Raw genomic sequence first — 21,475 nt, forward strand, 5'->3', positions numbered from 1 at the left:
TTTTTTCCTTTATTCCACTGTTTGTCTGAATTATTTTACCTTTCATTCCCTATGGGGTTTTGTTCCTTCCATCCCTATTCAGACACTGCAAGGCAAGAAGGGCATCCCAGGGTTAGGACATGCTGTTCAAAACCACTCAAGGTTCAGCAGGACAGGCCATATATCATTCAATTTAGTTCAAACACAACACAAAACTTCAGAAGTCTGTTCCAGTTGTCAATTTTATTCAAAAGGTGTCTTCTATATACTTTTAATATATAGAAATAAATATGAAAGGCCTATACAAATATGAACACTTAGAAAGTACCAATACTGCCCTTCATTTTTTTATACTGATCTTTCAATACGTAAAGGGGCAAAACTGCAGCAAATAGCCCACATACTTAATAAAATAAATTTTACAAAATCTCTGAGAACAATGTCTGTCCACGTCTAATGGAATCTTTTAGACTGAGTTCTCTTTTACATACATGCAACCTCAACACAAAATACATTCAGCTTTGAGGTGTTCACAACACAGACTGATGTACATTTTTCTCAAGATGGACAGTAAACAAAAGATCATACTTAAGTTATACTTCAATGCAGGAATTTAGCATTATCATTTTTTATGACATGCTGTGTTAACAGTATTTTTGAAATACAGTCCAATTAACTAAAAGGAAAACAATCTTGCCTTCAAGTAAAACCCAAGTAATTTAAAAAACTTCAGAATGGGCATTTGCTTTTACATACCATGATTCTTTCCAAAGCTTTAAAAATTTTAACACCACGCAAAATGTTTTTGGTATACAATAATATCATAAATTAAATAAACCTTTTGCTTCTTGTGAACCACATTTGATAGACAATTCCCCATTAAGTGATATTTTTCTAACATAGGTCATCACCCACATGCAGTTATGCAATGTCACTAATTTACACATTTAAAAGAGCATAAAGCAAAGTATGTGCTTAAATGGTGAGAGGAACGACTACTGTATCAAATACAACTGCCCCTTCAAATGTTGGTCATTTGTTGGGAGGTATTTTTTGGGAGGTTGTACTTTTTTTAAGAAAAGGTCACACCCCAACAATATTAAAAGGCAACCATATCATATAGCAAAAACCGTATTTTTTTCTGAAGGAGTTTGTCCTCATCCCAAAACTAAAAAGCTCCCAGATGTTAATTTAAGACCAGTAGATCAAAATTCCTGGAAATTAGAATAAATATTTCAGATATTTGCCATATGGACAATAAAACCATAGGCTTTAGCTAAGAAAAAAACCATAATATAATTTGTTGTAAGTGCACAAAAGCCCAATCTTGCATCTCTCTCCTGTTGATTCAATTGTTTTCACTTAAGGAAAGTATACAGAACTTCCCCCTCCATTATTTAACTTAAATATATTCTTCAAACAGTTATTTATGTAATAGTTCATCCACATACTAAATCTTAAGGGTATTTGGGAATGCCAATTCTGTTTTTCAAAAAAACTACTTTTTAGAGTGTGACAATTTTCTCTTTCCATCAAAATAAAGATTTTTGAGCTGACATTACTAAACAGTACTCTCATTTCTACTTCTTGATGTTTGAATGCTTGGCTCATTGTTTCAAAAGAGAATCTGCAGATTCACTGAAAATAAATGGGACAAGTCGCTACTCAAGGGCAGATATCCAATATGCCTTGGACTGGAATTGCAGTTGTGTTGCAGGGTTCTCATTCACAGCATCGGAGTGACTTCCATAACAAACCTCCTTGGATCACTGTAGTTCTCTAATCAATTTTCACTCCTCTGAACCCTTTCTGAGCTCACCCAGAAAAACTAAACACTTTGCAACACAGGTTTTGCAGGCATTGCTAGAGGTTCTGCAGGCCAGAAGTGGTGGATTGTTTCCCAGCAGTGTAAGAGTAACAATCTCAGGAAAAGTTTTCATATGTGTTGTACGGCATTAATCTGGCCCACAAAACCTCCTTACACTGATGAGGGTCAAGACATTAAGACTCCACCTCTGCAGAGGGTTTGACATTCAGGTTAGAGATCCATCATGGTGGTGATTCGAGACAATGATAGACCAAAAGGAAGACAGACCATATACATAAAGGCTTTCAGTATTATTTGGGGAAAAAAAAAAAACAAAACAAACCCAGAATCAACAACCCAGACACTTCCAAGGTAGGAATGCATTTATCAAAAATTAAACCTTGCCCCATTATGAATGATTTGAAGTTTGGGTTCCTGAGCTTGATACTGGACAGGGGAAAGGGCAAGAGCAAGTGACTTCTATCTTAAATTATACAGCAGTATCATTAGGACAGTATTTAAAACCTATTATTAGAAGAATGAATAATTTACAAATGTGACTTTAAGAATATTATAACTAAATAGTAGTTATAGAAGTTTAAGCTCAGAAGACCTTAATCTTCTTTCTTTTGTGTTTGAAATCGTTCCATTAAAGCCCTAAATATATTTCCTGGTATTTTCTGATGTTTGTCTATGAGAGCTTGGACTGCTGCTTTTGTCTGTAGGAAAAGAAAAAAGGTTTTGGTCAGAAAACCTCATTTTCATGCTGCTCAAATAATAACACAATTTCTAGGCTCTTTTTAATCCTTTCAAATATGACTGACCTACTGCAAATTCAAAATACTGTTCTTCCATATTTAAGCCCACAGGATGTGATTGTGACAACACTGCCAAGAAACAGACCAACAAACTAGTATCTCTTCTGTGTGGTAGCTGTGTTCACAAGCTGTAATAGTGATGCACAAAAGTCAAACAAAAACAGAGTAAATTCATGAAGAGACTTAGGTCTATAAAGCATGTTGAACACCTGCATGATGTACAGCAACTCAAACTCCTGCCTATGCCCAGGTTTGCACCAACAACACTTTTCCAGTGGGCATCACCTTTGCTTCTACACATGCTCAGAAGCAGCACTGGAAACACCATTGTGTCTCAGCACATTTGACTTGTACTGAGTAATGCCCTCTGGCCCCAAGGCCCCTGAAGGATCGGTCCTGTGACACATGTCAGGCCCTTTAGCTGCATGTGACAGCAGCCTTCACTTTCACTCAAAAAACAAACAGGCCATGGAGTGCACAGCAGTTACTCTTTATTATGTAAAAGCTACATAGGGAACATTCAAAAGCAGGGCACCATGCAAAAGCTGTGGTGAGAACACACTTCCTATTTTGCCTAGACAAGCACAGGCTTGTGAATTCTTAAGGCCAGAAACAGAAGAACAGAGATTTGCCTTTGTAAACCAGTGTTCAGCAAGGGGAGATGTTGGTAGAATGCTGCTTGTTGGTACAAGCTCTCACTGTTTTTATTAAGTAAGATATAACTGTTATGTCCTGGGACAAGGACTTCACACATCTGGTCCTAAGTGACTCTACGGATCTAAAATTTGTATTAGGTGAAAAAAAAAATCGAGCTTTATTTTTTGCACTATATAATGGGAAAATGCATACTGTGCCATAGCCTGAAGCATGAGACACAACTTCAAAATCACTGTAACTAAACAGGATTCTAGGGAATTCACATTCTAGGGGCTGTATCTAGCAGAATGTGAACTTAAGCCAGAAAACAAGTGAGGGTTGGCAAAAATGGAAGATGTCAATGCATGTCTGAAAGTAACTTAAATACATTCTCTGCTGAAAGCCAGCAGTTCTGAAGTCCTGTCAGAGTGACCTCACAAAAGAAACAACCAGTGTTCCATAGCCAGGGCCTAAGATATTGCAGACAAACATTTTAAGAGTATTTTTGCAGAGACCTAATCATAGGATAAACAGACAAAGAGAGACAACTGAACTGACACCTGCATGGTCAAGAAAAGTTTCTCTCAAGTGAAGTTTTCACAATATTATAAGTGACCATCTGTGGAGTTTTCAAAAATACCCATTTCAGCCCACTGCATCTCACTGCTCCACCACTTAACTCATTTATGTCTTTGCACTGTGAAATCTATTGATAAACTGAATAAACATGAGGACCTGAAAATCCTTTCTATAAGGATCTAAATCTGAATCAGAGGAACATTTAGAAGTTAAATTGCTGGGCTAGAAGTTGGACAAAATAGAAACACACTAGAAAAAGTAATAAAATTATTTATCTTTTTCTTTTATCGCATGCAATTCCAACAGTTTGTGAACATAGATTTGCTATGTTTGAAAGGCTTCCTTAGTATCTTTCTGAAAACACCAGGAAGCAGACTGCTTCCTCTTGGGTGAAGTGCTTTTCACTATCAGTTGAGAGCTGTCTTGTCTGACCAAACTTCTTCAGTCTTTAAAGCAAGTTGTTTCTCAAAGCAAATATAGTGTGCAATTAACTTTAATAGACCTAGAAGCTGTAGTAATAAAAATATAGTATTTAAGAATGACATTCAGAGTTAGGCAAGTACAAAATTTACCATGATTCCTCCAATTTCTATAACTGGCTCCTAGACAGAAATCACTTGACAAGACTATTACAGTGGTTTCTTTTATCAGAACATTCAATATTTCAAATTTACATATATAGATATCTATCTTACCTTTGTAGCTAGTTCCTCAGCAGTCATATTTGGTTCATATGGAATGGGTTCTCCAATAAATGTCCGCAGCTTAACAGGAAATCCCCCGTAGAGAGGAACTACTGGCAACCTAATACGCTCATATAGCATCCTAAGTATTTCTAATGTGAAAAAATATAGTTGAAAAAAGGAGAAAGAAAGGTGGGGAATGGCGAAGGGGAGGGTAAAGGAGGGAAGAAAGAAAGAGAAAGAGAGAGAGAGAGACACTGGGATTATTCTGTAAAGTTTTTTGTCCCCACTATGTCTTAACATTGAAACTGGCTTGCAATGTAATCTAGCTCCCAATCCAGACTCTCAAATAATGGGGCATCTCAAGTGCTATCCTACCTTGACTTTCATTGCCTAAAAGCTGCATTAATGCTTATATCAGACTTATTTCTACCCTAACTTGGTGTGAAATCTTTCCTCCAAAGAGTAGCTGAAACAAGAAGAAAGAAGAGGAGAGAAATTCAATAGCTGCCTCTCTGGAGAGGAAGAGAATCCTACACAATACAGGTTACAGGTTCAGCTCATTTGACAGGTTAGCATTAGAAACTAGTATTGGAAAACTGCATGTTCAGTCTCATTGAGGTCTACAGGATCAGAAATAGCCTTATCTGCCTACAAGTCTGTCATGCTAACATACTGAATTGCTCTTTCAGACCACACACTGGTTGCAGTTAAACAACATAAAAAGAGAGCAAAAACAGCTATTTCAAACAGCTCTAAGAGGACACATTCTTCTCCACATGGCACCTTCTAAGCATTTATCCCAAATGTACCCAGAAGAGATTCTTTGAATAACATGCACTAATATTATATTTCTCAGTTTCAGACAAGAAACTCCATTAACTGGCATGCTGGCATAAGAAAATCCTTAGTGATCAAGATGTGGAATTTTCTGTACACAACCTATAAAAACAAAGACATAACTACTGAAACTGGAGTAACACCTCCAGTGACCAAGAAATTACATCCTCTAACTCTGCTGCAGAATGCAAGGAGCATAAATTATTTTGGCTTCAATTTCCTCTGTTTGGGATTCTCCTGAACACAGCAACAATTAATTGCCGTTTATTTTTGTACAACATGACAACTGTGTGAGTTATTCCAGCTTCTGCATCTGATGCCTTGGCTTTCTCCATGCAATATATAGCTCTTAAACAGAGGGGGAGAGAAACAGAACTGTGCTGCCCTGCAGCCCTCTGATGAAGGTGATGATGCCATACTTGAGGCAGAACACATGGTGTGGAGACTTGTTCAGGCCCCTCTGCTAGACAGTAACTAAGAGATATAAAAAAGAAGGAGTTTAACACTAGCAAGTGAGCAGAGATGTGGGCATCTAATCATCCCAGAGATGGACAAGACCCATCTATTCATTTTCTGGCTGCAAGTTCCATAGAGATAAGGAAGGAGAGCTGCCAAATGCAAGGTTTTGTGAGGAACCACAGGTCTAGTGCAGAATAGAAAAGCAGCTACAGATTAAATGTAGTTCAAACTGTTCAAACTTTAAGTACAGGTAGAAGTGTAAGCACAGGGCTTTAGGAAAACAGGAATAATGTGTCAGTTGCCAACCTGTTTATTTGCTTCTTAACAGACAGCAGGAAACCTAGGGTTGGCCTAGCAGATATAAGCAGAGAAAAAAGTACTTTAAATCTTTCTTCTACTGCTTGTGCAAAAGAACACTTATGTGGAAAATAACCTAGATGAGCCAATATCACATCTAATGCTGATATTAAATCCTAATAACATCTCTGAACTCCACCAGAGAGCAAACATCAAGAAACAAGGCTGTGTTAAATCTCAAACTTATATAAGGATTATTTCTACAGAGATAGGCTAAACACACATGGAAAAATAAACTACAGAAAAATAGAAAATATCTTACTTATTCCTCCTAATGTCCTAAAGCCTTCTCGAACATTTTGTGTAAACATAGGAATGATGGGCTAGGAGGAAAAAAAAATAATTAAGAATTTAAGGAAGATAGCACTATCTAAAAAACTTCTACCTCAAACTCAACAGGCAAATTAATTTCAGAAGTGTTTCTCAGACAAGGATATACAGAGAGCAAAACAGGTATCCTGAAGTTCTTCTGTGACCTTCTGCCATGAGGTTTCAAACTGAAGAATACCACAAGATTTCAGTGAGTCACTGTTTCAGCAAGTCTATTAGAGCAGTCCAGAATTTCAGAACCTATGGCGCTTTTAGGCCTCCCTCCCCACATCTAGCAGTGTTGGCACAGTTGTGACTTAAGTGCTTAAACCTCTTACCTAATTTGTAGTTATGCTCAAAGGGAAAGATTCACAGGATTGGGACACTAAACTTGTCTGATTCCTTTCTGCTATGCTGATGGTATTGCTTCACACTTGATGTGTCATATTCAATACATGTCCATGACTTATTTCTGCTGATGAGTACTTGGAATGGTGTTGAATATTTCAAGTTTTTATTGCTGTCTTTAAAATTGTAAACAGCTGTCAAGATTTACAAGAACTGTGAGGGGGTCAGCTACAATATAAAGTTTTTCAATAGCATTTTATAGTATATCCCCACTGTACACAGCATCATCAGAAATACAGAACTCTTCATGGGATTTTCATGAACTCAAATTCATTTAAACTTTTTTAAGTCAAGCATGGGGATGAGTTAACACATGTAACTTTTCAGACATGCGTCAAGTTTGGGGTTTTTTGAGAGCAAAAAAAAATCTGTAAAAAATGACAGAATAAAAAGAAGTGCAGTTGCCTAAACTGAATGCATGCAACTGTCTTTATTCTAGAACAATTTTATTTGGAACATCTTAGTTTTGACATAGAGGTAGAAATTTTTGTTTATAGGACAGAAATTCTGGCAAAAAATCTGCCGAAATAAGACAACTTCAACACACTGAAGTTTTAGGCACATTTTTCTGATGTTTCAGACAAATTCTTCTTTCCATGAGGAGTTCTGCTCATGATTCAAAGGTGACTTAAAAGTTCATCTTTAATCTAAATAAAGATGTTTTTCCCACTTTCAGCCTGCCTCTGACACTCTATTTTACTGCATCTCTCAGGGTGTTTTTCTAAGGGGGAATGAAGCTACAAGACCCTTGTGAGTGCATAAAGGGAACCAACACACATCCAATAAAATAAATGCAACTAGTACAATCACAGCTGAATCTCAAGTATGGCCTTTTACATGCTATTGCAATACATTAGTAAAATCTAAACCTGTTGAAAATACCTGCTTAAACAGTGTTATTTTCCTTGTGAGAAAAGTGATGCACATTTGGGTCTTAAAAGTATTCTATTTCTGTATAAAATCCAGCGATTTAACTAGTCTGTCTTTGACAGTAACTAAATATAAAACTCCTGGTGTGAGACTTGCTTTTAAATTAGGTACATGCAGACCTATGGACATATGCACACATCTTCCAAGTACAAATCTAGAACAAGAGGGACTCTGAAATGATTACTAAAATAGTTACAATTCAAATATATCTCACACACTGTTGTGCCTTAACATTTGGTCCCCTAAGAATAACTACCTGCCTGCTGACCAAGCCCAGTGCTGTACATTACAACTGAAGAGTTCACACAAGTGACCAGCCCTGGACATCCCCCACTACCATCAAATGCCAATACAGTATGAAGTGTCAGTGAGTCTACACCCTGCTGTGACAGCTATACTGAAGTCTATACTTCAGTGACAGAACAAACAAAAACATGGAGTTGGACTCCACGATCCTGATGGTCCCTCCCAAATCAGCACGTTCACCAACTCTGATATGTAGGGTTGTTTCCCAACCATGTTGGTAAGGGAGGGCTAAGCCATCACAATACTAACCAGATATGTATAAAACAGCACATACTTATAAGGAGAAACCATCCTGTATTTCATCTCTTGTTCTTTTGAGCCCTGGATTTCCTAACCACACTATTCTTAGCTGACTCATAAGCCTTCTTATCTATCAAAAGCAACAAAAAGAGTCAGGAAATGTAGTTGTTAGATAAGTAGACCATACTCATGACAGTCAGAAACCTAACATCAAATACATGATAATCAAAACAGCTTTCTCTGGAAGAAAGTACTAATAACTTAGCTTTCTTTGCTTCTCTTCCATTATGTGTCATACTTACCACTTTTGCATCAATGGCCACCTGAGCAAAGCCCTTGCGATCACTCCACAAAATAGTGTAAGTTTCATCACTGAAGAGTGCTTCCCGAACTCCGCCTGGGGCAATGGCTAACAGATGGCCCTTCTCCAGAGTCCTGACACAAGCTTCTTTTGGTCCATGTATAACTCCAAATACATCAAGTAGTATTCTAAAACCTGTAGGGTTAAGATAACATTAATTCTGAAAAACGTTAATTCATACTACCATTGAGTACAGATTCCCAGCACAGAACACTATGGCTAAAACTTAATTGTCTAATAAACTGTGACCTCCAGTCCCCAAGAGGAACTGAAGCATTAAATCTGACTTACAGATTTTGGTCTGCAAAGTTGAAGTCTTAGGGGTTTCAATGGCTTTTTGACATAGTAAAGTCAGGTGTTATCCCACAGTCAGGACTAAACTGAAAAAGAACTGTCAAGCACTCTGTGATATCTTTCACATGTCCCTTTGAAGGAGTTGTTTGACTCAAGAGCACTGGCTCCTTGCTCAAGCTCTACTGTTCAAACATAGCACAGTCCAAATAGAGAGCAACAAGAAGCAAAACCAAGAAATTGTTGTGGTTCTGTTTTGTGAACTTTGGCAAAGAACAGTAGTGCATAAGGAGGAGAATGATGCATCTGCTTTGTCATTCTCTGAATTACAGATCACTGCAGCAATTGACTCTGGTTCAGTCTGTGAGTACCTGGATGGCATTTCATACAGAGAAGCATCTGGTAAGCCTCAACTGGGTACACTCACCTTCTGTTAATATTGTAACTGAAGTCTTTTACCTAAGGTGACAAACTCCTCTATCACCTTGAATTTGACATGTCATTCAGACTGTACTCTTCAAGAAACAGGACAACATCAAAAATATGCTATAAGCATCAAAAGGAACACATCTGATCAATTTAGACAACTAGCCTATTTTTAAAGGACATAACTACCAGAGATGTCTGTTTGCAGGAAATAAGTCCTGTTCGGTTGGTCCAACAGATTTTAAACTTAAACAATATTTATGAGTAGTGCATAACAAAATAGTAACTTTGGATGACTGGACAGTAAGGGAAACATTACTTCTCTTTCTTGAAATTTCCCACTGAATCAAACAACCTTATCAGCCATAGAAAAGGACAAAGAACAGATCTAGTCAAGTTTGCCTCTTCATAACAAATGATAGCTGTGACTATAAACACACATTTGCTACATACACACATGCTAAAGGAGAGCCCAAACAAAATTAAGAAGACAGAGGTCTATCTCCTCTTACAGCTTGCATAAACTAAGGGCTTGGGGAAAAAGCATGAGGCAACACATTATTAGTTCATTCTTAACTAAACTCTGATCTTTAACTAGTCTTTTTAGCTGGTGTGAGTATAATTGCTCCCAACTCATCTCAATACCCAATCAGGATCTGTCCATACACATCCTAATGAGGCCACAGAACACAAACTGCATTACACCTGTCTCATATTTTGCTATGCCTGCCTCACACACTGCTAATGACACTCAGTCTTCGTCTAGTAGCATTTGCACGGAGGTGCTTTTTTTGATGGGATTTTCAATAGCTGATTTTTACAATGCTTGACATTCCCAAACTAATTAAAGCTCTCCAGAACGTACCTTGTGGTAAAAAAGCCGCCTATCTGTCAGTGAGCTCAGGAGACAGACAAAACAGTCATGAAAAGGGTTGAGATGAGCAGGAAAAGAGACTCCAAGGAAGCAAAGACTGTGACAACACCATTTCTGCACTGGATACTGAGGAAGGGGTGAGGGGGAGGGTGTGTGTGACAAAGCAAACACCATGAGTTTGTCCAGTTCATTTATCGGCAAAAAAAAAAAGAACAGAATATTGTCAGAATACAGTAAAAAAAAGGTACTAGAGAATAGCTGTCCAGGGAGGTTTTAAGTCTTCACAAAATTTCTCAACTGTACTTTCCCCTTTGTCTTCTAGTATCAACTTTATATTCTGAGAAGTGCTTCACAGCCTTGCCAGCAGATCACACATTACTATTGATATCTCTGCTTCAGTACCAAAGAAGAACCTGGCTCCCTTACAGCAGCTGAGAGATAGAATCTGACACAATGCCCCAGAAAAGACAGCCAGGGAACCTGTGTCCAAGGCAAAGGTCACCACAAGGTTAGAAGAAACACTGGTCCTGCATGAAAGGAACCAAGAATCTGTTTTTCCATTTTAAACAACGAAACAACTCTCAATACTATCTAAACACAATTTTTCAGCCATGCAGAAAATGTTCTTCCAGACACCAAGAAGTTCAAACTTAATCTTATTCCACAGTTCAATCCGAACTCTGCCCTTTTCCCCAACATACTTTTCTCCTATTTTCCACAAGACTGTATTGGCAGAAATGTTTGAAAACCCTTTGGAGAGTACCCAGTAAGGCATGTAATACTGCTCTCAACTTGTGCACTATGTACACTTTTCTATATTGGCCCCAGTGATTGTAACATCAGGGCTGTCAGCTAGGATAGCAGGACAGCAAGGATGTCACCACTCTCCCATGGTTGACCTTTAGGACCCCAGACAGAGAGGAACCATTTAGACCTTCCATAGCTGTGTGTAAAAATATATATATGTATATTTTAGACCTTCCATAGTTGTCTATATATATATTAGACCTTCCATAGTTGTGTGTGTGTATACATATACATACATATATATCTGGAGAGCATCTTGTCCACAAGATACTTTGCAACACTTTTTGTGTGTAACAGACAAGAAGCCAAAGCTCATTTCCCCTGCAACATTACAGGAAAGGGATTGTCTTAGTTACATAAACTAGCAGGCATCCTTTTAAAGAGGGCTCCCAGATGACTTCAGGACCTATATGGCCTATATTATAGCAGAGGATGATGGGGCAGAACACAAGTGAAATCTCAGTCCCCTCTGAATGCATTGGGAAAAGGCTTTCTCCTAAACTTAGAGAAGTCAATGTATTTCTGAACACTACACAGCTAAGAGTCTAACGGAACCAGAAAGCTGAAATATTGGGATTTTTTTTCCCTGTGGCAAATGGCTAGTTATAAAGGAAGGAAAAAAAGAATTTATATGACCATATTTTATATCCTTCTCCAAAATGCAAGAAAAGCATACCTAATACTGACACAAGTCTGACACATCCATGTGTGTCTAACAGACTTCCCAAAAACACCATCACTCTTTCCCATTTCCCCTGTGCTGAGCATAACTTTTGGTTAAAACACCTTCTGAAAAGGCATCCAAATTAATCTGAACACTTAATCAAGATCAGACAGCCTTAGTATTAGGATAAAATTATGTAGTCTTTCTGGTTTGATTCACAAGGAAAGCAGCATCTATCTGAGTTGCCAGTCACAGATCACTGTGCTTATTTTGAAACAATCCACAACATTTTCTGGGCTCTTTGGACTTGTCTCCCTGAACAGCCTTAATTCCTTCACAGAACCAGAGAATTATGTAGATCAGAAGGAAGCTCTGGAGGTCATCTAGTCCAGCCTCCCACTCAAAGCGGGTTCAACTAGATCAAGCTATTCAGAGCCTCACCCAGCAGAGTTTTGAAAGTCTGTAATCTGAATCTCTGGGATGGAGATTCCCCAAGTTGCCTAAGCAATCTGTTCAGGTGTCCGATCACACTCATGGTAAAATACCTTTCCACATGTCTAATCAAAATTTCCTGTGTTGCAACATGCCTCTGTTACTTCTCAATCTATCACTGTGCACGTGTGAGAAGAGTCTGACTCCCTCTTGTCCCCACCCTCCCACTAGGTCACTGAAGTCAGCAATAGCATCTTTCCCCACCCTTATCTGGTACACAAATCCAAACAAATCCAGTTGTCTCAACCTCTCCTTGTACACTGTGTGCTCCAGACCCCCATTATCCACGGAACATGCTCCAGTGTATCAGTGTACCCTGTACCAGGGAGTCCAAAAGTGGACACCATGTCACAGGACATGCTTGCACAAGTGCCATACCAAGGTAAAAAAAATCTCTTCACCCAAACCAGTGGCTACATTCATGCTACAAAAAGCTCACCATGCATTTCATCTTCTTTGCTGTAAGAGCACACTGCCAACTCACATTCAGCTTGTTGCCCACTAGAATCCTAAGTCCTTTCCTGCAAAGGTCCCTTTTATCCAGAGTTGCACAGAATTGCTCTACCCCAGATGCACAGCTCTACATTTGCTTTTGTTTAACTTCATAGTATTTCTGCCAATTGAATTCTATGAAGTCACTCCGAGAACAAGCTTTAATACCCAGTATATAAGTAGCTCCCCCAGTTTGGCATCATCAGTGAATTTCCTGTGCATGCTCCAGGCCCTCATCCAGGGCTACTATAAAAACGCTAAGCAGCAGTGGTCTCAGTATCAATCCCTGAGGAATGCCTGTAGCTGTTAGCTAGATGTTGTACCTCTAAAACCAGTTCTTCAAGATCAGCCATTCAGCAAGATGTTACTGCAACGCTACTGAACGATATTTGGGGGACTCATAAGTATACTCTCACTTAGAACATGATTTTAAAGCAGAAAAGTAGTAAACATAATGCCCCATTTGATAAACATCTGGGCCTGTAAAGATACAATATGGAGCCAAATCTGCATCATGAAGTAGGTTATATTAGTCATCTGTATGCAAAAGATTTGATGGCCACTGATAAATTAATCTGTTGGCAGAAACAGTTGCAGAGGCAAAGCCATACTGTAACCAACATGAAAGTTCTTTTCAGACTAAGGCTAAGGCTGAAATATATGTATGCCAACAAAAAGAGTTTTCTTATATGAGTTGGTTCTACTAAAAGCACCAGTACACTACAGAATTCTCCTTGTAATTAATTTTGTGAATTGACAGGCCTCTAATCACAAACCAAACTTGAGGAAAAAAAGTGGGTACTACTGTATTTCACACAGACAAAAAAACAAACCCCTCACATAATTAAATTCACCAATTGTCAGTGTACTTCACTAGGCTATCCAGCCAAATTCTTGCTTTAAACATATTTTTCATTTTCTACCTGCTCCACCTCATGTTTCACACAAACATGCTGAACACTTCTCTAGCTTTCCTCCAAAAGAGATTCTACTCAAAACAGTCTTACTGGGCACAGGTTTCACTGCCTGCCATCCTCAACTGGGTAAGAGCTGGCTGGAATAAGAAAATACATTGTCTCTTCAGACTAGTATTCTTAACTTACAGGGCATTTGTTCCAAACAGTTTAATTCTTAATCAGTTCCACACCACTCATTCTGCCCATATTAATGAAAAAGAAACATCTTATTGAAATCTTTGCTAATGATTAATACAGAGAACACTGTTTCTCCTACGATCTCCTTCTCTTTGTTTCTAAACAAATTGGAAAGTGTTGCCCAGACAGGACTATGTCCCATCCTTGCATGGGCCAGTCTCATTCTTGTTTTTAGAGAACATGCTCTGTTTCAAAACTTCACTAGATTTGTCTCAATGTCTGTTCTGAAAGCTGTGCTCCTGCAACACGATTTTTATTAATTACACAATTAAAAAATTAAAATAAGAATTCCAAAACTGCTTGTTTATAATGAAGTATGTTACCTGGTAATCTAAAGACAAAATGATCGGCTACTACATCGCAGCGCCTCTTCTTCATTATGTGAAGTCTAGCTGAGAAATAGATATAGTCAACAGGAGTAGCTCCATGATAAAACACAACAAGTCCTGGTCCTTGAGGAATATTTTCAACACCATGAAGCTCATAACCTGTTAGGAATTTAAAATGTAACAGAAGTTAAATTTTTATACAATTCTATCCCAAAGAAACTAACTTGCAGCAAGCTGGCAAACTGAAACCAACATGGATTGAGAAGTGGTAAGAGCGATGTGACCGACAGTAAGTCAAGAAATAACTTGCAGTACCTACAGGAAATACAAGTTGCTTCACAGAGAATACAAGTTTCATTTAAGGCACCACACTTAGAGGAAAAAAAAAAAATAAACCAGCATTAAAACAAAACACCCAGTCACACTATTTCAGACTGTACAATTCATCCTTATTTTTTCCGTTCATTGTTTTCACGGCTGCAAAGTCCTCTGAATCAATCATTCAAGAGAAATCAAAATACAGACTGGAGTGGTGAAACAACTATTTCAAGCTGTTATTAACCTTTCAAAGTTTATTGCCATCAGTGACTGTTTCAGAAGATTTGACATGATAGCACCCATTTTCATATCTTCTTTTACTCCAGGATATGAAGCTTATCTTTGCTACTTCTCTCCAAGTTATACCTGTTCCAGCTTTCCATCACTATATACTAAAAGCTATTTGGGACCATATATGTCTAGCTGAAAAACACATAAAGACACATAAGCTTCTTCCCGACCTCATATTTCTATTCAAGTTACAGGGCAAAATATACTTAATTAACACAAAATGCATCAGTATAGAACATACTGTAACAGTACTACCGGGTGTTAACTGAGTATCTTTTTTTAAAAAACAATAAAACAAGCAAAAAGAAAAGACCCCAAAAAAAACACTCCTCAATCAAATCCTGTCACATCTTCCAAAGTTAATCAGGTCTGCATTCCTATTCCATTAATTTAATTCTGAAGGTACTCTTGGCTCTTCTCCCTCTATTTTACTATGGAGCTACAACACATTGCAAGTGTATCATCTGTCCCATCCCAAGGGACCACGAACTGTGCTCCATGCCAGCCAACTAACACTCATGGCATTGGCATAATACATGTAAAGTTACAAGTATCAATCAACAGGTTTGGGGTTTTTGGTTGTAGGGTTGTTTTTTTTCTCTTTTTTTTTTTTAAATTAATGCTGTTAGATTTTTCTTATGATATCCGGATGAATCAAGTGGGGGAAAAATAAGTGGAAAACATTTCAATCTTTAGCAAGACAAGTGTATAGATAAGAGGGAAGCAGCTGACAGGGCAGAAAAAAAATCACAGCTCTCAATGAGGGACTGGATAAGAATCTTTTTGCACAAATAAAATGTCAGACCTTATGAAAAGAAAAAGTTACTAAGGATTAAAAGAGCTAGGGCCTTAAAAATAATTTTCTTGTGAAAAAAAGTAAATAGCTTTTTATTGTGAAGTGAGCATTTTAAGCTCTTTGATGTAGCTGTTGATTTTGATGTAGTGTACTTTCCTAGATTTGAAAGTTACATCTTAGTCTTACAAAGCCTATCTGATACAGCTGCTGCACCATCTGGTTATCAATGCCTTGAAAACCCACTTTCCTTTGACTAGAGAACAAATAGAGATGATTTTCAAGAAGGATTTATTCTTTATGTAAATTGTTCTTAAGTATCTCTTTCTCCTTTAGCTGCATCTAGACTGAATGGCTCTGAAAGAGACTTATGATTTCCTTAGAGAGAAAAGCCAAATCATTTATTAAGTCTGTCTTCATAAAGAAATAATAGCAGCAGGACAAAGAACAAGGCCCTCAGTTTTGACATTCTAGTAGAGAAAATAGTAGTCCAAAATACAAAGATAAATAAAAAAGTAGGGTTCTGTAACAGTGTCAGGCTCTGAAGGTAATTTCAAGAAGCAACTAAGTGCTCCTTTTAGCCATCATTTGGCATTTCACATAAGAGTGGTTAAGTGCTATTAAACTATGCTAACATGTGCTGGCTGACATACTAGCTATCAGGGAACTGGCATTAAACTTCCAGTCTTCACATATTAACCCTGAAATTATACAGTTAATTGATCTAGTTTTTAACACAACACACATTTCAGGTCTTCTTCAAACAGGGAAATCCAGGAATTGTTATAAAAAGCAAAAAAATTTTAAAAAATACAGTTTAAAAAAATGCCCATATATTCAACAGGAACACAGGTGTCATTTTATAGCAGCAAATGAATAAATGCAAAAGACAAAAAACTTGCATTCAAAAAAAGTGCCAATGCCTTTTTTTTTTTTCGTCTCAAGAACAGACACTAATAAAATAGAAAAAAAAACCTGGCCTGAATTGGCATGCACCAGCAGCAACAATCAGGCATATCCTGATAATGTTGAACGCTAAACGAGGAATAAGAGCTTCAGAAGTTTTTAATAAAAGGTCAGATCTCACTTACCATGCCATATTCTTCCATGTCCATCCCATATAGTTGCCAACATTTCTCTTGCACCTATCCAAACATCATGGGAATAAGCTTCCTTTATTTCATTCTTCCTTTTATAAATATGAAGCCAGAGAATGGAAACGTAGAAGAGAATGACAATAACTCCTGGAAGTACAAAGACTACTACAAGTGGAAATAGCAACCATAAAATGTAGAATGCATAACTCAGATAATCTCCAATATCCTCCACACCAGTCCATTCTTCCAGAATGTAAGTCAGGCAAGTTAAGTAGGACATAGATGTCGGTCCTGCAGTAGAGGATTCATTCCCACCTGTCATCTCCTGTTTAAAATAAAATTTTTAAAAGTATTTTAATAAATCTTCCAAAAAGACAGATCTGCCTATGCTGTTTAATCATATAATAAACCTCTCCCATGCATTTTATTCATATACTATCTACCTCATATACTATCTACCCCACATCCCAGCAGCACCTATTAGAAACAACAGTTCACACAGCAAAACTTTTACTTGATATTTACAGTCCTTTTCTTTTGGGTACTGGAAATGCTAACAATTCTAATGGAGAAAGATGGTGCAACTGCTTAATTTCAGGCTAGGATTTTATCTCACTGAAAATTGTTCAACTTGCACAAACCCAGAACGTCTATACTCTTACCAATAACAATTAATACTGAATTTTTGAATTTCAGAAAGCTGTATTGATTAGTTTAATTTCTTGTTACAATAAAACAAAACCTTCTCTCAAGCACTAACTACAACAGGAAACAGCACAATCTCAAATCCAGTGCTTTAAGGAAAACCTACTGAACACTTCCACTCACTATAACCCCAGGACAACTCGGGAAGAAGACCCTCTCAAATAAGGAAGTCTCAGCCCAGAAAAGGCCTTAATTTGCACCCAGAAATTCACTGATAGTGATATATCAAGACCCGGAGCACAACACAGAGGCAGCAGAAAGGACAAGAGAAAAAAGTTCACAAGAAGTCTTCTTTAGAGTTTTAACTGCTCTGGCTTTACTGTGTCTATGTATAAGAATCTTCCCACTCCAATGCCAGCTCCTAAAAATTTACCAGCTCACAGAAGTCAAGCCTGCAATTTCAGGCTTACTGTAACTCTGGAGCCACATTTTTTTTTCTTAGCTTTGTACAATTTAGGGGACAAACTTGCTATTCCCTTCACCTTACAAACACAGGACAGCCTGAATGCTTGGCTATTTTAGCTGCAGTGTTTGAACAGCAAACCTAATACCTCTGGGTACAAAAATTATTCTAGGCTAGAAAAAACTGACTGATCAATATTCCAACTTCTGCTAGTCAGGACCAAGAAGAAAAAAAATGTTACAACTGTAAAATAGGCTTGTAGAGAGAAATGGAAGAACAGCATTTCTAAGAATGAAAATAATCTAAGCTTGAAGCTGCTGTGTTTTGTTTATTAGAGTGTGACTTACAGCAGGTATGACTGCAAAGCTCCTATGCCTAGACAGATGTGTATGTCTACCATTCTTTTACTCTTGCTCTGGTTTTGCAAGAAACAAGAGACTGAAATACAGAAGATAATATTGCTTTCAGAACTCTGGTGACAACAAAAAATTACAAAGCAGATCAATTTTACTCCACATTTGCTAAGGAACACTGAAACACATACTAGAGTAGATCTCATTTCACTTACTCGCCCATGTCAATTTTCCCTCACATTCTGACAGAGCAAGGACATCCCTTTTCCTCTGGTTTTGGAAATCGGCCTCTACCCACATTACTCAAGGTAACTAGCTCCTGTTAATGAGAAGAAAGCTGATATTTGCTCCCACAATTCATGGCTGTTCCACACTAATTCAGGCTTACAACATTGTGCTCCTCAGCATGTTCTTGAGCACAGTGTGACGGGCAGCTGATTTACCTCCAGCCACCTATAAACACATAGCAGTAGTGGCATGCCCTTCACTGAATTCATGCACCTGTCTTTGGGGTGTGAATTGGGGGAAAGGACGGGAGAGAGAGTGTGGGAGAGCAAGAGAAAGCTCTTTTTCATTCCAGTTGCCAGAGCTGGACTAGAGAACTTGTCAGGCAGCAAACACCCACAGCAAGTATAAGAAACACAACTTTGTGAGACCAAGCAAGATTTAGGAGCAGTATTCAACACCACAATATGAATCAGATTATGTGTGGACTTCTCCAATGGCTCCACCTACTACCTAGAGAACAATATGGAGCAAGGGTTATGGCACAGAAGCATTTTTTCAAATTTGAGAGGTGATTATGCAGCTTAAAAGAAAACTTACAGCTATACTCCCCCACTTATTACATACTTTTAATTGTTTATGGCTTTCCGAAACCCCAAATCCTCCATCAAGTAAATTTAAAGTCCTGTTCACACATGTCAGTCTTACAAAATATTACGTGTCCTTTTGCCTGCAATGTTCAATGCAATACCTCAAATGCAATCACCAGTTTTTAAAGTTTACTTGCATATCTGTGTGCTAACCTGCAACAGAAACTAAGATCTAACATCTTCTGTGCTACCAGCCACAGAGGTCAGAGCTAAAGCACTGCCTTCCCTCAGGAACAGTCAAGTCTACCCCAAACAATGCTGCTTCCTCATCTTGAAGATCATCACAAGGTAATTTATACTGAAATTTACACTGTCCAACCTCTTCCTAACTAGCCAGTTAATCAGGTTGCCCAATGGCATATCCAGTCCAGTAGTATTCTGGACTGGATCTCCATGGATGGAGATCCCACAGCTGCTTCAGGCCCCTAATCCAGTGCTTAAATACCTTCATGGTGCAAATGTTTGTCTTTATTCTGGCTCTAGAGTTGCCCTTCCCACACCTTGTGTCTGTTGCCTCCTGTCCCTTTGCTGTGAAGATTCTACTTCCCACATTCATTAAGAGCAGCAGTAAGGTCATAACAATGTGAATATTATGGCAGTGAAGAAGGGAAAGCAGATTATGATCCAAAAAAGCTCAGAAGTTCCACGCTGAACTAAGGTTCAACATAGTTCTTAGGTGCCACTAACAGATAACGACACTGGTCTGTTCCAACGTACTGTTGAGCAGTTCAAAATATACTTTTTAAAGTTCTAACTTGCTAGTGCAGCAGCTTACATTTTTCTCTAGTTCACAAAGACAGAATTTCTCATTTGACTAATCACAGTGCACACGAACTTATGCTTACACTTCAGGCTTTATGGTGTGGAAACAAGGCTAACACACAATTCCCATCACTGACTTCTGGCCCACGACCCAGAAAAGTCCTTAACTAAACTACAGCGGAGGCCTTCGGCTGCAGCCAGCAGATGCTGGGATAACTGAGACCCGACTGATCAGGATGGAAGGAGCGATTACGGACAGCAGCACGATTTCAAACATGCATATGCAATGTGCAAGTGAAACCTCTGGAGGACATCCCAGCGTTTCCAAACTAGAAAGACACTGCGAGGCAGCAGCTACGACACGTCCCTGCCAAGAGAAACACACGGCTGCGGAGGGCGTTTCTACCAGAATCAGCACTGCCACCACAAGCACACACAAAAATAAAAATAAATAAAACCAAAACAAAACAAACGAAAAGTACCAGAAGACCTGACAATCCCGCTAGTGTCACCTGCGACAGGAGAGACGCTGGGAGTCAGAGGACGGTTCAGCCCTTGTTTTGGCCCAAGAACCAGGCGGTTCGCCCTGCGGCGCTCGGGGCTCGCTGTCCGGACACGCGGGCACGGCCCCGGCCCGGCCGCCCCCGCCCGCAGCCCCCGTGACTGACGCGGGCCCGAGCTCGGCGGCGGCAGAGGCCAGCACGGCAGGTCACCTCCCGCCCAGGCACCCGCGGGGCCCGGCCCGGCCCGGGGCCCTCCGCCCGCCCGCCAGCGCCCGCTCACCTTGCCCTGGCGGCGGCGGGACCGGCTCCGGCCCCGCGTCCCTGCCGGGGCCCGGTTTTACTCTCCGCCCGCCGCCCCCGCGGAGGCCGGGTGCCCGCGGGGCGGCCGGGCCGGGGCGGCTCCCGGCGGCGGGGCGGGGGCGGCCGGGCGCCTGCGGAGCGGGGGCGGCGGGGGCGCGCAGGGCAGCGGGAACTCCGCGCCGCCGGGGGCGCGGCAGCCGCCCGGACCCGCGTCCGGCGCGCACCGCCCGCCGCTTCCGCCGCGCCGCCAGGGGGCGCGCGTTCGCCGCGAGCGGGAGGGGAGGGGCGGCGGGGGCAGAGGGCGCCGCCTGGCGGCGCAGGCGGGAGCCCCTAACCACAGAATTCCAGAGGGGATCGGGCTGGGAAGGAGTTCTCAGGTCATCGAGACCACTCTGTGACCGAACACCACCGTGACAGCTGGCCCGTAGCACTGAGTGCCACGTCCAGCCTTTCCTTGAACACTTCTAGGGACTCCACCACCCCTGGGCGGCCCCTTGCCATGTCTAATCTGTGGAGGAATCCCTCCTCATGTCCCAGCTAAACCTCCTCTGGCGCGGCTCGAGACTGCGTCCTCTCCTGCTGCCACTGGTTGCCTTGGGAAAGAGGCCGAACCCCAACCAGCCGCAACCTCCTTGCAGGGAGTTGTGGAGATGGATAAGGCCACCCCTGGGTCTCCATTTCTCCAGATTCACCCACCCCCAGCACCAGGCACCCGCTGTTCACCCTCCTGCTCCCTTCCCAGTACCTGCAGGTGGGTGCAATCCTCCTTCTCCAGCCCCGCTGGAGGTGCCACAGCAGCAGCAGCAGCAGCAGCAGCATCCATGCCTGGTACCC

At 40.1% G+C, this 21,475-nt stretch overlaps 1 protein-coding gene across 3 annotated transcripts; it reads right to left on the minus strand.

The window, feature by feature from the left end:
• Positions 1 to 203: 203 nt before the first annotated feature.
• LOC135279309 (DGAT1/2-independent enzyme synthesizing storage lipids-like) lies at positions 204 to 21,407 on the minus strand. 3 transcript variants are annotated; one of them, XM_064386606.1, is made up of 7 exons: positions 21,387 to 21,407; positions 16,735 to 17,065; positions 14,236 to 14,400; positions 8,654 to 8,847; positions 6,421 to 6,481; positions 4,515 to 4,654; positions 204 to 2,505 (listed from the first exon to the last, which is right to left on the minus strand). In XM_064386606.1, the coding sequence occupies exons 2-7, from the start codon at positions 17,060 to 17,062 to the stop codon at positions 2,401 to 2,403; spliced, it is 993 nt and encodes a 330-aa protein (XP_064242676.1). In that variant the 5' UTR covers positions 17,063 to 17,065; positions 21,387 to 21,407; the 3' UTR covers positions 204 to 2,400. The 3 variants fall into 3 exon arrangements, with proteins under 3 accessions (XP_064242676.1, XP_064242682.1, XP_064242689.1); XM_064386612.1 differs by lacking the exon at positions 21,387 to 21,407 and adding an exon at positions 20,622 to 20,880; XM_064386619.1 differs by lacking the exon at positions 21,387 to 21,407 and adding an exon at positions 20,351 to 20,480.
• Positions 21,408 to 21,475: the final 68 nt, after the last annotated feature.

This window comes from Passer domesticus, chromosome 1 (assembly GCF_036417665.1).
Source record: "Passer domesticus isolate bPasDom1 chromosome 1, bPasDom1.hap1, whole genome shotgun sequence".
In the NCBI taxonomy this organism is placed as follows: Eukaryota; Metazoa; Chordata; class Aves; order Passeriformes; family Passeridae; genus Passer; species Passer domesticus.